Source organism: Vanessa atalanta, chromosome 10 (genome assembly GCF_905147765.1).
Source record: "Vanessa atalanta chromosome 10, ilVanAtal1.2, whole genome shotgun sequence".
In the NCBI taxonomy this organism is placed as follows: domain Eukaryota; kingdom Metazoa; phylum Arthropoda; class Insecta; order Lepidoptera; family Nymphalidae; genus Vanessa; species Vanessa atalanta.
The window spans coordinates 6,828,866-6,845,920 of NC_061880.1; the positions used below are offsets into that span (position 1 = coordinate 6,828,866).

At 32.1% G+C, this 17,055-nt stretch overlaps 2 protein-coding genes across 2 annotated transcripts in view; both read right to left on the reverse strand.

The window, feature by feature from the left end:
* Positions 1-474: 474 nt before the first annotated feature.
* Positions 475-17,055, reverse strand: part of LOC125066802 — a 52,582-nt gene continuing 36,001 nt past the window's right edge. Inside the window, exons 5-17 of the mRNA XM_047675081.1 lie at positions 13,157-13,335; positions 11,518-11,657; positions 11,216-11,352; positions 8,684-8,869; positions 6,034-6,174; positions 5,406-5,544; positions 4,472-4,672; positions 4,159-4,324; positions 2,332-2,536; positions 1,990-2,166; positions 1,640-1,805; positions 1,175-1,290; positions 475-1,090 (exon numbers count right to left, since the gene is read on the reverse strand). Coding sequence (XP_047531037.1) covers positions 584-1,090; positions 1,175-1,290; positions 1,640-1,805; positions 1,990-2,166; positions 2,332-2,536; positions 4,159-4,324; positions 4,472-4,672; positions 5,406-5,544; positions 6,034-6,174; positions 8,684-8,869; positions 11,216-11,352; positions 11,518-11,657; positions 13,157-13,335 — 2,460 coding nt within the window. The 3' untranslated portion in view covers positions 475-583. The remainder of the gene's footprint in view (positions 1,091-1,174; positions 1,291-1,639; positions 1,806-1,989; positions 2,167-2,331; positions 2,537-4,158; positions 4,325-4,471; positions 4,673-5,405; positions 5,545-6,033; positions 6,175-8,683; positions 8,870-11,215; positions 11,353-11,517; positions 11,658-13,156; positions 13,336-17,055) is intronic.
* LOC125066803 (cilia- and flagella-associated protein 157) lies at positions 9,081-10,938 on the reverse strand. The gene has a single exon (XM_047675082.1). The coding sequence runs from the start codon at positions 10,936-10,938 to the stop codon at positions 9,109-9,111; it is 1,830 nt and encodes a 609-aa protein (XP_047531038.1). The 3' UTR covers positions 9,081-9,108.

Sequence of the window (17,055 nt, forward strand, 5' to 3'; positions counted from 1 at the left end):
GGTAATTTCAAGTTATAGATTTGGTCCTTACATCCAACTACTGGAATGATACTAAATATACGGGATTTTAAGATAAAATATCTAATGTTGCCGCTTATTAAACCACGTTAAACACGTATATTAATACTAACGCATGTTTATGTTTTAATGGGATGTAAATGATGCTACACGATTTAGACGATGAGACAAATACTGGTTTTTAAATTTAAACGCAAGTCTAAACTTTTCATAATCCCCACTTATGTATCTATTTTTATATTACATTTGTAGACGATGCTTATCTTTTAATTTTGATGTTCATATTAACCCTTATTGAAAATAAACAAGTAATATTTCATTGAAAGTTTAAATAAAAATATGTACCACAGACTGAACTTGGAACACCACATATCGAATCACATAAAATCAAATTTTCAACTTAAAATTAAAACGAAATGCAAAAGTTTATTGAAGAAACTGATATAACCACGGAACACTTGTTATTTGTAGATAACTTAATCGTAAATGTTATTGCATTATCTCATTTGATGTATCAAATGAAGTTTTGTACGTTATTGAAAAAAAACGTTTATTTAATCGATACTTAAGCCTTAACTTCATATTTTTCATTTATTCTATTGCTATCTGGTGAATCATCTGCGAATTTTATTTCGTTTGAAGATTCAGAGTTTTCATCCGCGAATCTAATGTCGTTAAAATCTGTAGTTCTTTTCAATGTATCGTCTTTTTCTCTTGAATCATTGACACGCTTAAGAGTAGATGAATTATCGTATTCAGATCTATTCTCTCTTCTGTGTACTTTAACAGGGGACATTGTGAGTGTTAAATCCTTCATCGGTATCGTTACTTCGTCCTTCCTTCTTTTATTTCTTTTCGGTAATTTAGGAGAATTTTGCAAATCGCTAACACTGAAATTTAAAGGTTGTATGATGCTACCCCTATCCATGACTTTTCGTATCGATTTTATAGATTCATTTGATTTGTTTGAGCGGTTATCGGAGTTTCGTTTCAAAGTGCTTGATGACGGTCTTTCATCGGGCGATTCTGTATTACTACCTGGATCTGGGCGCAATTCTTTCGGAACCACTTCCTGTAATATTTTGTTATAGTTACAAGATGAATAAATAATATATTCTTAATTATTAGTATTAAAGTTTAAATTAGAGAAATTTACCTCATAGATTGGTACTTTGCTCTCATCAATCTCTCTAATAATATCGCCTTCTTCTATTGGTGGGATCCAAACAAGAAACGCTGGATCCATACCTAAATAGGAACCAGGTACAGAACCTGAAAAATGTATCTCATCAAATTTCAGCAAAGTAACATAGATAGCAAAAATAAAACGATATTCTAAATATTTTACTTTTTATCGAACACTTGGATCTTAACAATGCAAGTTTATAAAATGAATTTACTTAATGTTTATTTGTATTCTTCATGTACCAAATAATATTATTAATTCATGAAGTACATCTTCTATTTATCATTAAAAGGAATGAAACCACGTAGTACATAAAAACTCAAATCCTTGAAAATTTCTTCATGAGCTGCTACTTATAAAAATGCTTCAATTTTATGATAAAGTTATCAAGTACGAATTTTTTTTACTTCATGTTTTGTGTTTAGTTTTACGTACCAGCATTATTTACTTCATAGTCATAGTAATCAATTTCCATCTCAGGGTGTGAGGTCAGACTCAAATCTGAACGTAGAAGTCTTCTATTACAGGTTTCCTTATTATGCTTAGGGTTGTCACGAATTTTAGCAGATGAAACGCCACTCAGCGCTGGTGAGTACCAACCCTAAAATATTTATATTTGTTTTTTATTTTTTTAATACCAAGAATTTTGAATTGAATTGTTTTATTTATTTTACTTTAAAATTAAAAATTATAATGTTTGTTTTTTAAATGTATTATATATATTATACTATTTTCACTCTTGCGACGTTGTCGATACTTAGGATATTTGCAGGTGAAATAGTTACATTTGTAAGAGTAGCAGCAGATATTGAAGACGAGGCTCTGCTTACACTTCTATCCTTTTCCCATGCACTGTCTCTGTCTTTTTCACTATAGCTGTCTCTTTCGCTGACGCTAGTGATGCTTGTGCTTATTTCAGCTGTGACCGCTTCACTCGTTGATGGTTGATGAGGTGAAGTGATCTGTAATTATATCACACTTAAAACATATCTATATTCTTATAATTAAGACAAATCTTAACTTAAAATTGTAAGTTATATATAGCGTCCATTGGACTTGCAACGGTATATTTATTGGAAAATACATAGCTATATTTTTGATTAAAATGTGTGTTAATATTTTATTACCTGCGGAACATGTGTATTTGAAACTGTATGTGACCGGCGTAATGGTGAAGGAGCTATACTTTCTGAACCAGTGGCAGCGGGTGCACTACTAGATGACACATTTTCAGGGGTAACGGTAGCTTGGCTAATTGCACTACCAGCGCTTGCTACACTCTCATTGTCTCCAATATCTGCTTCTACATCGGTCCCTTGATCTTCTTCATCTCTGTTAGTATTCATTTTAATTTAATTAAAAACTGCACTTTTACCTTTAGAAGGAACACTTAAATTATATATTACAATATATATTGGAAATCATAATATAAATTACTCTGATCCCAATGTAAGTAGCTAAAACACTTGTGTTATGGAAATCAGAAGTAACGATGGTACCATAAACACCCAGACACAAGACAACATAGAAAACTAATGAACTTTTTCTACATCGACTCGGCCGGGAATCGAACCCGGAACCTCAGAGTGGTATACCCATGAAAACCGGTGTACACACTACTCGACCAAGGAGGTCGTCCAATTTACAATAAATAGAAATAGAAAAGTTCTTATATTAACCAAAAGCTTTTCTCTTGCTTGGAAATAAAATTTTCGATTCACTTGATACAAGTTATTATTATTGTTTTTAAAATTTGACATGAATTGAATCTTGTAAATGGTTTAACGGTGACAGGTATGTCTATTTATCGATGAGTAGCTTAGCTCACAGATATTAAAAAATATATAAAGTTTTCAGTACGATACTTAATATAAACCTAAAAACTAATATTTAATAATGACACTTGAACGAGTCGATTGGATCAATCAAAGGTAAAAACGAACCCCTAAAATAAAAATGTCGCAAAATTGACATTATGTAAAGACTGTCTCCTCTAAATATAAATATGTTTTTAATAACCTAATGCTTCAGCTGTACGTTGATTTCAGTTATTACGTCATTACCTTTTATTTAACTATAATATCGATATAGATTAAATGAGCAGATAATTGATGAATGGGATAATTGTATTTGACATCAGACATAAAATTTATTTTATAAGTACATGAACTATCATATTTCTTAACGTTAACTTTGCGATTGAAATAAACAAGTCAAGCTCAACCCTCATTAACAACTCCCAACACATCCGAGTTCAACACAAAGACGTGTCATTCGGAAATAAAGTGAAAATTAACAAGCAATCATCACTCCCCATGTATGTATGAAACGTGAGTAAACAATGGCACTGGAGTAATCCCTACTAATTACGCACTCCGGTTTGTATTCTAGTTTGTTTGATTCATAGCTTCTTGAATTCACACTCGAGATTTGTTGACAAGTTAACTTCGTTTTGTATGAGGGTTGACTGTTATTAGTGTTTACTGAGGCGATATACGATGAAGAAATCAGAGTTCAGTAGGTGAATTTTGTTGGTGTCACTATATTGGAAAATTGTGTTCAATATTTTTTATTTAATATTTCGAGTATTGTAAGAGCTGTAGTTTGTCATAATCATAACTAATGAAATATGCTTTTAACTTTAAACTAGATTAATTAAATATTCAAGACAAGGAATAGAATTAATCAAATTGTATTGTTGAAGAAGTTACAAAAAAAATTAAAGTATGAAAAAATCTATTACATACCAATTTATCGCAAATATGAACGCACTGGAACAATCACTCTACTAAGAGGTTGTTATAATAATTACGAAAGTAATTTGTTACTTTGCCTTATACGTATAGAATTCTTGAGGGACAAATACAGCTAATCTCATTTCGTTTCGTACGTTGAAAATATTACCGTTAGACCTTTCTACTACACAATTTATACCAACAACTACTACAACTAACCTTGGTTCCATAATTTCTGAAGTCCTATCAGAATCTCTGAGTCTAGTGTGACGAGTTCTACCTGGGAGTAATCTGCGTAAGGAGACACCACCACCCACAACTTCCGACAGTAAAGTACTTCGTGACCCAGTGGTGGCACCACCGAGCTCTAGTGAGGCTGAACAGGCTGTGAAAAGATTTATTAAATAAACACTCAAACCCATTACAAACGAATATATTTTTTTACAAATTTATATATTTTATACAAATTAGCATTTTTAGCAGGTATTTGTTAATATATTATGATTGAGTGGATTTTTTTTAATATTAGTACCATCGCTATCAGTGAGGGATTCCTTATCAGCAGCGCGCTGATAGGCCCTCGTTCTATGTGCGGAATGCGCTGCGAGAGCAAGTGCGGCGAGAGCGGCGAAGGCTGCCAGAGCAGCGGCCGCGGCTCGCGCTCCGCCACCTCCACGCCACCAAGCACCACCACTCACAGACGCCCATGCAGCGGACGCGTTTCGGATTGGTTCTAGAGTAATTAACAAAATGACCAAATTCATATTATACCTGATACATAAATAGGCTATGACCACAGTAACTAAAATCTATCAGCACAATATCACATGATATGATAATTATTACTTTTGTCATGGTAAAGGTTTTAAAGAAGTAGCTTCTAACCACTGCGTGCATCTTAACCGATGATTTCGGGTTCAAACCCAGGCAGGCACCACTGAATTTTCATGTGCTTAATTTGTGTTTATAATTCATCTCGTGCTCGGCGGTGAAGGAAAATCGTGAGGAAACCTGCATGTGTCTAATTTCAACGAAATTCTGCCACATGTGTATTCCGCCAACCCGCATTGGAGCAGCGTGGTGGAATATGCTCCAAACCTTCTCCTCAAAGGGAGAGGAGGCCTTTATCCCAGCAGTGGGACATTTACGGGCTGCTAATGCTAAAAAAAAGGTAAAAATAAGTAGTCACTATTACTAGAAGTATTAAGTTTCTCTTACAGCAATGAGACACCTTGGGAACGATGCTCTTATGTCCAATGTTTCTTCGAACCAGAATACATCAATATATAGTTTAACTGTTGGTTGGTAGAATATATGATGAGCGGAAACTAAACCAATGAGGAAGTTACCAAATTTTAGTTATTAATTAATTTTACCCACTCAATAATTATAGTTGTTTTTACCTAAATGGAATAAAATAATTAGCAGAAATCTTTACAATAAATAATTACATTACAGGATCTCACCGATCTGAGAAGCGTGTGCTAAGAAACCGCCAGCACAACGCTCGTTCGTGTCTCCAGATCGCAGCTCGACGAGGATGTGTCTTCCGCCTGCGATTTCAACCACACCTCCGCTATCTGTTGTAGTTTCCACTTCATCTGCCTTTGGGATAAAAAATAAATATAAAAAAAACCGAGCCATTCATAACTGGAGCACAAACTAAGAAAATACATCATCGGCTGTACTTATAAACATTGTTTAGAGGTGAATTTAGTTAATCAATACCGTGTCTTTATTTGGAACAAGTTATCACCCGCGGCTTAGCTCGTGGTTTGAGGATTGTCTGTCAGGTATTATTCCCTCAAAATTTTTACAAATTATAGATTGTGTTATTCTGATTTGTGACCTATATTATTGTAAAGTTTCATTAAAATCCATTCAGTCGTTTTTGAGTGAAAGTGTAACTAACATTGAATAATCAATGATTGAGTAATCAGAATAATCAGTGTTTAAATGCTAAAAAACCTTCCAAACTAAGAATGAGTGTCTTCACAAATTAAGTATTAAATTAACATTATCTCTATCTTCTTTTTTAAAATTTTAATAAATTAACAGCACAGAAATATATATATCTAAATTCCATAACCATACCACAGCTGAACTGTCTGGCCCATCCCACGACGCCAAAAGCGGCGAACCCAAAGAATCTCCATCCCTAGCCCGAAGCGCCTGTCCTGTACAGGGTAGTTTTACTGCTTCGAATCGCAAACGTACCGCGAGTCCTTCTTCCGCCTAAAAATTAATTTCGAATTATATATGCACTTAAAAAACAAAATTATATATAATTTAATCAATATCAAATCCTGTACGTTATTGTTAAATTTAATGAGAAGGTAGGATATAATTCTAATTATCCAACTTATACCTGGCCTTATACCTTGATTGTTAAAATAGAAATAAATTCAAAATAGTTTATGACTTTTCACTTGACAAACTACTGTAGGTAAATTTCTTTTGAGAACTTATGAATAAATTGAAACCATAAAGAATTTTAATTATATATTTGAGAAATATGAATATTCGTGTTTTTTTTAAGTAAGCTACACATTGTAAAAAGGTGACCACGTATTTTGTAATTTTCAATGTAAGCGTGCCTGTGTTAAAAGCCCATATAAAAACCGTCGTTATTGACCGAATGATTGAGCAAATTCTTCGTCAGACCCGCCTTTACTTGATTCGACACTAAATTCGCCACAAATGGCTGACTTTTTCTTTTCACTACGAGCAAATAAGATACTAACTAAACGCTGAAATACGGGGACAAAATTGATTAGATCTCGATCTAAGATTAATGAAACGAAAAATCCAACGAGAAATTATGATTATTTCACAATTTACGAGGAAGTAAATAAAATATTTACATTATTAATTGTCGTTCTTTTGTTCGAATTCTGATTTGGGACAGTTTAAAAATATTTTTCAGAAGTTAACAATAATAGTCCGGGGGTCAAAAGTTTAGCAACTTTACACTCTAACTCCACTGTGTTTGCGATTTGAATTGCACTCTGTAATAACCTCCGATCTACATGTATTTTTGTCACAAATATATGCATATAATACATATATATATATATATATATATATATATATATATATGTGTATGTGAGCCGAGATGGCCCAGTGGTTAGAACGCATGCATCTTAACCGATGATTTCGGGTTCAAGCCCAGGCATATAATTCATCAATTCCAGCAGTGGAAAATTTACAGGCTGCTAATGTAATGTAAAATATATGCATATATATTTAATTCAATAACAAAATAATATCTATGGTTCTCTAACCATTCTGTTAATTCATCGTTGCAAACTGAAAACTAACAGCACACAACGTAAATTCCAATTTCCGAGGTATTATTGAATTTGTAGGAAATTAAACGTAACAAGATGTCGCGACGGATGTTGTTGTTCAGTTACCGTCAATGGATGGTTAAACTGAAGTTTTGATGGCTCGTAACTGCGATACTGAATTGAATTTAACTTTCATTGTATTAAGACCTCAGTTGGTTATTTTGAATTATTAATTGAATTTTAGAAGTACGCTCGACTTCATTCCAGTCTCTAAATTAAATATATTTGATTTCATGATTATAATTATTTAAAAAACGACAATTTGTTGTCTGATGTTATGATTATTTTGGGTATATTTCAAAAACTTTGAGTGAACGAGAACATAACAGAAATTGTTAAATTGTTTTTAAAGGCACCAAAATCAAATATCATTAAAATAGTTAAATATAATTTTATATATATTTTATAAATACCGAATTGATGTGACTCTAAATAAATAATGCTGTATAGCATTATAGCGTTGTCATAAACAGTTTGAAACATTAATATCTAGGAAAGTGACTGTATTGTGAAACTGAATATTATCGAGTATAACGTATTGAATGTTCCATTACGGCACGTCGAATCAATTAAACCCACAAATATGATGTAACTTTGTTAACGATACATCTATAAATACCTGCAATTCAAGAGTTGAGGTTTGGCCAACTTATGTATGCCAATATACAATTACTCTAAACGACTACATAAGTTAAGTTAATGTTTTAACTATTATTTTATATTAGAATATAAAAATATTATATTTAATTTAACAATAAAATAAAAAAGCGATTTTATTAAAAATATATATTCGACTGTGATCACGGTTTTTTTTTATTTTTTATTAAGAGCCGAGATGGCTCAGTAGTTACAAAGGGTGCGCGTCTTCACCAATGACGGCCTTAGCCCAGCAGTGAGAAATTTACAGGCTGTTAATTTACTTGTATGTAATTTAGTCAATATTTATAATGCAAAGCATACGAATTCTAAATTAAATGTTTTGATTCGGTCAAAAATAGCGTTTTGAATGGCGAATTTGTTATCAAAAATATAAAAGAAAAAATAAAATGAATATAAATAGTTTAGTCAAGATAGATTATTTTAAAACTATGTCTAGTACGTAATATAGCAAATCGCATGGAAATCTAAGGTTTGTTTTTCTATTTGTATTTCTCTTTCTGCTATTTTAATATGCTTAAGTTACTGCATTACATAAATCGATACAGATTAAGTGGTTATTGTTGTGTAGGGTTATTTCTGTTGTGATTATTTGGGACATCGGATAATAAGGTAGGTATATTATATTATTAGTATATATTTTTCCTTGCACGTAAGAAGTAAAATATAATTAATATACACATTTTTTTATACAATATAATCCTTACTATTATAAATAAAAATTAGATTCCACATACCTGCAGAAGCCAAAATGATCTTGCTGGGCAAGCTCTTGCTGAGCCAGCCAAGAGTCTAGCAGCTGGTGCGAGGTGTAGAACACATCCACATCTACACCTGGCACCTATTTCTGCCACCACCATGGAGGAATCACCGGCCCAAGGACGTGCTGTGCACTCGCAAGCTGCTAATTCTACAGCTTGACCCTATGAATTATATTTTCTTACATTATATTTATTTTGTAAACTCTAATGATTTTAAATAACATTTTAAAAAATAATAAGGATAAGAAAATAATAAAAATATATTATATTTAAAAATAAATATATTATTAACTATCCAATAAACATAAGTCATAAGTAATAACAAAATCATAAGTTAATAATTTAAAATATTGTTAAAAAGTATGTAATTTTCACTTCATTGCAGTAAGTTTATTGCACATTTATTCTACTTCTTTTGCAGATTCTTCTTGCGCTTCACCCTCTGCTTCATGGTCTTCGCTGTCATCAAGTTTATCTTCTTCTTGGACACTCAAATCCTCCTTCGTATCAGTTTCATCCTCTACTTTTTCCTGAGGTTCTTCTAAAATAACTGTTTTTGAAGTAATATTTTTTTCACTACTGATACGAGCTTGCGATTGTAAAGCCATTTGAGAATATTGTAAATCTTTCAAAATTGATTTTTGTATTTCTAATTTACTAGCTTCTATTTTTTGTTCAATGTTCATTTCACTTTCAGGAATTTCCTCTGGTTCACCCTCACTCGAAGTCACACTAGACTTTGTCGACGTGACAAAAGATGGTAAACTGTCTTTTGCTGTCAATTCAGGTTCAGTAGAAGGTGGAACCAGTTTTATACTAGGAATAGTCTTAATACTTCCAATTGATGAAGAAGAAAGAGTTGCTTGTGACACCCCTTTTTCAGCTTTAACCGAATCTTTAGAAGCAACTGACACAACAGTTGTTGAAGCAGATTTTTTCTGTAAGGGTTTTGGTATAAATCCTAAGTCACCTTCTTCATAAACTCTTCCTAAAGATGCTATTGAGTCAGATGATTCTGCGTGTTGTATTTCGCGATACTGCGTTATCAAATCTAACAAATGTGATAATAAAACTTGTCTATCCATGATTTCTCTTGTTGGATCTTTCGTAGCCCAATCGTCTAGCTTAAGTGCTGCCTGTATAGCAATTGCGGCTTCTTTTAATATTCGTTTGAATTTGGCACTTTCCTTTGAAATTTTCGTTGTTTCTACTAATGCTTTATTTTGATCACTCATACGAGCATGCAAATTTTGCTCTAGTATTCGAACTTGCAAGGATAAATTTTCATTTTCTTTGACGAGCTTTTGAATTTTTCCTTGTAATGTTTCAAAGTCATAATTTCTTTTTTCATATAAAGCCTTTTCTGTTTTAATTTCTTGAAAAGCAGTAGTTAACTGATCGATAACTTTGAGTTGTACAACGTTTTTATTTATTGCTTTATCTCTCTCCTCTTCTGCTAACTCCATAGCTACTCTAGCAGCTCTTTCACTATCTTTATATTTTTCATTTTGATCAGCTAATTTAGCTTGAGTTGATAAAATACTATCCAATTCGTTATTTATTGCTATATTTTCCCTTATAACTCTGTGTGTTGATGCAGCTATTCTTAACTCAGTAGCATCTTGAAAATCTTGGGCCAACTGTAATAGCCGAGCTTCCATCTCTTTCTTCAGCTTATCTTTACCAATAACAAACTTCTTTTCTGCATCATAAATAACTCGCTTATACTTCATTTCTTGATCTTTAAACGCTTGTTCTTGTTTATCAAATTTCTTCATTAAATCATCTCGTATAGCCCTAAATTCTTCCAAAGTATTTAATTTTCCAGCAAGCAATTTATTTTCTGAGGTCAATTGATCTTTCATAATAGTGAAGTTTCTTTCCAAGTCAGTAACCGTTTCTTTGAACTGTGCCGTTTCTATCTCTCTTGTTTCCTCCAACCCCTTAACTTTTTCTTTTAATTCATTATTTTCCTCATTCTTTAAGTTTAACGTTTTCTTTAAGTAGGCGATAATATCAGCTCTGTCTTCATCGAGCTTATCGTATGCCTTTTGTAGCTCTTCATTGCGTTGTTCATATTCATCCACTGCGGTACGTAGTCTTGCAATTTTTCTGTTGCATTCTGCTACTTGTAGTTCTAAAAACGTTCGCTCCACTTCTGTAAATGTGCCTCCTCCACCTTTGTGGGTTTCTTCCTCTTTTCCTTTGCCTTTGTCTTTTTTCGGTGCCATATTAAATTAATGAAATAAAATGATATCAAAAGTGATCACACGTGTCATTAAGAATGAATTATGACAACGTATATTGATCAATTTGTTGCTACGAAACAGTTACCTTGGCAACCAAACCTTCGATCGTAACATAAAGGTTAGTTTACAGCTTAACCCTTCATAAATTTTATAAAATTTTACACTTAACAAATTTAATTAAAAAAGAGTTTTTTTTTTACAATTTATTTAAGACTAAAAAATTAATCCTATTAATATTTAAAATGTACAGGATATTAACTTCACAAAATTTGGCTCCATAGGCGGGCGGCGGGCTATCACAAAAGCGATGACGACTACGAGTACGCGTCGAGCAATGTGCAGGAGCAGGACAAGCAGACCACGCGGACCACTCGCCCCAACCACCAGCACCACCGTCTGATGAAAGAATAAGATCAATATGTTTTTACCGATTACTCTGTTACATTTACATTTTACCTTTATTAAAAAATTGTACCATTTTTTGAGATTTGAAAATAAATTATAAATGACTTGTTATTTATTTATCTAAGGTAGTATCCATATATGAAGCATGATTATTACCGGATAGAGGCAAAGTCGGGAGGCAATCCATCCTCACGTCTGCAACTGCACCTGTAACGGCTTGGGAGACATAGACGAAGCAATATTCAGGATATCTTTCGCTAAACAATCTGCAATCAAAGGAAGCAGTGTGCTGACCCCTGTAACAAGATACACAAAAATTTAATACTAATCAATTATGAATGGAAACAACTTTGATAACACGATTGGAAACTATGCTTTTCACTCCTACTGTTTTATATGTCATGAAATGTTAATAAATATCTCTGTACATCCGATCACCTAAACTATTCAAATTAACCGATCAAATAGGGTGGGTTGACATCATAGTTTATAAAATTTCATGAATACAGATAAGGGCTAACCAAGATAAGTACTTGTTTTGTCTTAGCTGTTGCTATTTTGCAATACCTTTGTCCGGAGAATGTTTGTCTTTCAGGGAACATAGCCAGCGAGGGAGTGCTACTAATGTATGATAGTACTTATCAAAGTAACTACTGTTTATCATAAAATTAATACCTTTTAATATTTTTTTTTCCTTTTAGATAAAATTTATTTTATTTATTATTTAAAAATTCACAAATAGAATACCTATTTACTGTTTTTATATAAAATGTTATCTGTTTATTATTAAATTTTTTTTATTAAGTAAATTAATATAACTAATTATTATTATACATACCTAGGACAAACACAAGAAGAGTTAGCTAAATGTATTGAATTAAAGCAATACCATTGGTTGAGTTATTGAATATTATAATACAAATACATTTTTCATGATAATAATTATGGCTTCGCAAAAAAAGGGCGATTTGTAGTTAACAAAGTTGTTATAGGAACTTTGGAAGTAACATTAATGTGGATATCAGTAATTAAGTGGGATGTTGCTGTATTATAAATGTAGATATGAGAACTGTGTGTAGTGTTGGAATATGAAAATCATTTTTTTTTTTGTTTAAAATTACTCTTTTTCTTTTGTAATACGCTATACGTGAATGAGTTATCTTGGAAGAAGTAAAAAAATTACATAATGATGGAAAAGTATAGGTGGTATGAATTGGTACAATTCATACATAATAATTATAGCGTTAGGAAAGTTTTCTGATGAATCTTTGACTGCTTTAAGAGATTAATATAAAGTACAATGTAACATAAATTAAGTCTTCAAAATATACGTACGTCAATTGTCTTAAATTTCAACGTTCAAGCAAAGTTAATGCGTATAAGAACTAATAAATTCTATCGTTCTAAAATTTGGTATCCCATTCTTCAAATACCAATATAGTTTATATAAAATTTTCAATTTAACTTTGTATCTACATACATTGTAGTTGCGTTTGATGTACAAGCGGATATTGATATTCAGATCTATTGTACTTACTTTCTTGAATATACATTGAATCAATTGGATATAATTTGAATTGTATCTTTTTTTAGGAAGATTGTTGGGCAAATGGCGTCTATGTGGTCATATGTACCGTCAAACACTCACACAGTAATGCATAGTAAAAAGATTTAAGCATTTACCTTTAAATATAACCTGTATAAGTCATATTTGTTTAATCATTAGCCTCTACAGCTGAAAGCTTAGACGGTCAGTAGTTTTATGTGTGTTTTTTATTACTGAAATTATCCTTACCTTCTAACTCTTCTTTCGGCAACATATCGCAGTCTATCCGAATCACGTCCGAACACCCTTACTCTATCAGCACCTTCCAATACGCACTCTGGATATTGGAACAGCACCCGTACTCCTTCACCACAAGGAAACACGGATCCACCGTGCACGTTCAAAACAAATTGTTCAGACCAGTCCGCCTAAAAATAATAAGTAATGTAATTTCCTCGTGTAAATAAGAGATAAAATTATTTCTGTCTTTAATAGAGAAACAAGATGGCGAAGGTTTTGGGTCACGGCGTTTTCGTGGGGAAACCTGCATATGTCATATAAAAAAAAACCAGATGTGTATACATCAACTAATATTTAAGCAGCGTGGCGGAGTAACCTCCAAACTTTTTCCTTATAAAACGCCTTATCCCGACAGAGAGACATTACGGAATGTTACTTTACTTACTACTTACTTACTTTACTTAAATTATTACAACAAAGTAAAAATCTAAATAGATTAATGGTCATATCTACAGTAACAAATGTTCGTTAAATATCCTTTTGTGATATTGTTTATGTTTCCTAACATTGTATTTGCACTGGTTAACTGAATCTTCAAAGAAATTTTAATTTTAAGCTGTAGTAGCCCCTTGTCGGTAGAATTATAAATTAGTACCGGGCTCATGTGAGTAGTCTCCACAAAGCTGCTAGTTAACATATAATACCTACCCCATTTATCCCAACATATAAAGACTTCCCATGTAGAAGCAAAGAAGTGTACTTCTACAATCATAGTTCACGCGAACGAAGTTAAGTTCACAACTCTTACAAAATAAATGAATATAAAACCATTCAAAAGTCGAGCAATGGAAACAAAAATAGCCTTAATAACTTTCATCCGACAGAAAAATATGAAGACCACTTAAATAAACCGCTAACGATGCTTGGTATAAAACAGCATTTAACTAAAGATATAAACAGAGAATGGTGTTAAATTAAAAATGTGATTTTAAAGGAAGTGGCTGTGAAAGTTCGAAGAGCGCTAGTTTATTATTACGAAATAGTCTGAGATTTGTTGCGAATTTTGTATTTGGCATCCGACCTCGTTGGACATTTTGCTCGATTTTTATCATCTCATATTCGTAGAGTGCTCTTCTCAGTGGATTCTAATAAATGCTGAACGGAATCGCTTTATAAACTCTACAGCTGTGAATAAACACACAGACCGTCCTAGCATTTCTAATAGGAAATAATTATAACGGTGATGAAACCTGGAACAGAAGACCGTCAAATAGACAACTCGCAATAAAACGTCGAAAGGTTTAAGCTTGTAATCCTTTTGCAGGATGATTGGAGTTAAAAAAATATGGGAAAAAAATACACTGCCGGTCAAATTCGTATTTCATGTTAAAGATAGCGAGGTATATTCTATAACTATAACAGGCACGTGTTTGTGTCTATTCTAAAAAGTACATAATTACTAATATTTCCTTTCACGCTACATCATAAAATAAATTTAAATAAATATAAAGGCAGAACCTTTCGGGGTATTTATAATTTATCATTTCAAAATGAATATAAAAAGATATTTATATAACATCTATTTTAATTATAAACAAAACTCACGAATTGGTGCCACTTCTATTTTAATCCCAGAAATTAAAAAAAAATCTACAATTCTCTTTACAATGTTATTACGAGTATTTATGTCAAAAGAGCATAAATTAAAATACTACTAAAATATTTAAGCATATATTTTTTCGGTATTTATTATCAAAGGAGAAGTGTAAGTCCTTCTAAACGAAAATCTGAGTTAATTAAGAGAAATAAATTGGGCAAATTTCGAGTACAACCAACATAAACTATTGTTAAATAAAAACTTTAAATCAATACTTTTTGAAAAAATTAAATCATTTGTTCTCTATTGTACGCAATAATCGACTTTCTACACTTACCCAAATTTATTATAATACAATTAAACTGTTATATTTATAAGATTAATATTACTCCCACAGAATAGCCGTATCGCTATCTTCATCTCAACCCGTAAGTCATAAAAGCAGGCTAAACGAACTTTTACCGCTTAGCGTATACAAAATTACTAAGCGCCTGAAAAATCAATATGGCGGCGGTATTTTTCTTTCATTTTTATAAAAGAAACTGCATCGTACTTGGAACAACTATGTGGAATAAAAATAAAGAATGCCGACAATTTGCTAATTATTAAAAATGAAAAAAATGTATTAAAAGAACAATTGCACCAATTTTTTTTATGTATTAGGTAGTCAGAAGTGCTAATGGGACTCCGGATAGACATTGGCGCTGTAAGAAATATCTTAGGAAACTTAGTATTTTCGTTTGTCGGAAAAATATTTAATGAATGGGTGGTACCTACCCACGACTTGCACAAAGTAATACCATCTACCATCACGTAAACTATCGATTTAGTCAAAATTTTCTTTTGGATTCCACATTTGGAGTTAGCATGATCAAAGTCAAATTAATATTAACAATACTTTTTTTCTTATTTCATTAAAACATTACTATTATTTTATTCTTTTGTCTTTATAATCCTACTCTACAGACATGTTAAATGTGCCTTTTGCGTATCTTCCCAATAAATCATAAATGATAATGACATATAAAACTCAGATACTTGATACAGAACTTTGATATGCCATTATGATTTATTTCCAGGAAAAATTAAACTCAAAATTTTAGATTTGCAATTTTAGTTTACCTTATTCTTCACTGGCAAACAATTAAACTATTTAAAATAAAAATCAAACAACTTATCTTTGATTACTATGCTTTTAATGAAGCCTGCATATAAACTTATATGGTTATATTTATCTATTTCCAATAATAGCATTCCCATATGTTTGGTAAATCCTTTCAATTTAGGTAACTAGTACATATTTAGATAAATACCTACTCTGTTATTACCAATAATAATACAGAGGCAGAGCTGAATATTTGCCACAATTTATCTCTGTGTCTGATTGTGATCATCGTTTATACATATTGTTATTAATTTAATTAAAATACCACAAGCTTCAAACAGTCTAAATTTTGTCAATTTGAGTTAAATAGATGTACAAAGTCATGTTTGCAATGACATACAGTCTTTGACTTGAATATATTGGATATTCAGATTTAAGAGTATATGGTGCAATGTCGTGAGAACCGCGTCATTGCATTAAAAAACTTAAATCTCTGTTTATATCATTAATTTCGCGGGATTTTCTTTTGGATACCACATTTGAAATTAGCATGATATCAAAACTTGGTGGTAGGGCTTTGTGAAGCCCGTCTGTGTAGGTACCCATATATTCTACCGCCAAATAGCAGTACTCATTATTGTTATGTTCCGATTTAAAGCATGAGTGAGCCAGTGTAACAACAGGCACAAGGGACATAACATCTTAGTTCCCACGGTTGGTGACGCATTGCCGATGTAAGCCGGCCCATTTGCTCGTCCGTCTACCTATGTATATAATAATAATTAAAAAAAATACGAATAACATCACTTTGACACATTTCTCATATTTTCCCACGTTTTATTAAGTAGGTCGATAGTATCACTTCGTTTTTTTCTTTTGTTTTGTAGTCTCTATCGACGTGTTGTCTGTGCCTTCGGTTCCCGTGCCTTTGGTATTTCTATTACGTATTACAAAGTGATGTTTGGGATGACTTGGTCTGTCTTTGACTAAAATATATTGGATATTCAGATTTGATGGTTTATGATGCAATGTCGTGAGAGTCCGACATTATACCATTTGAAATTCCATTTACAAATAATGTTATAAAGAGGTACAGATAAGGAATCACGCGCATATTAGTCTTTCATAACTTTAACACGTGTAAATTGGTGCCCTATTGTTGTATACTGATCTTGTGATTTGTTGATTGAGAGATTTTTTTTGCAC

Excerpts from the sequence above, each read along its gene's own strand:
- LOC125066803 (XM_047675082.1), bottom strand. The coding sequence starts at position 10,938 with ATGGCACCGAAAAAAGACAAAGGCAAAGGAAAAGAGGAAGAAACCCAC.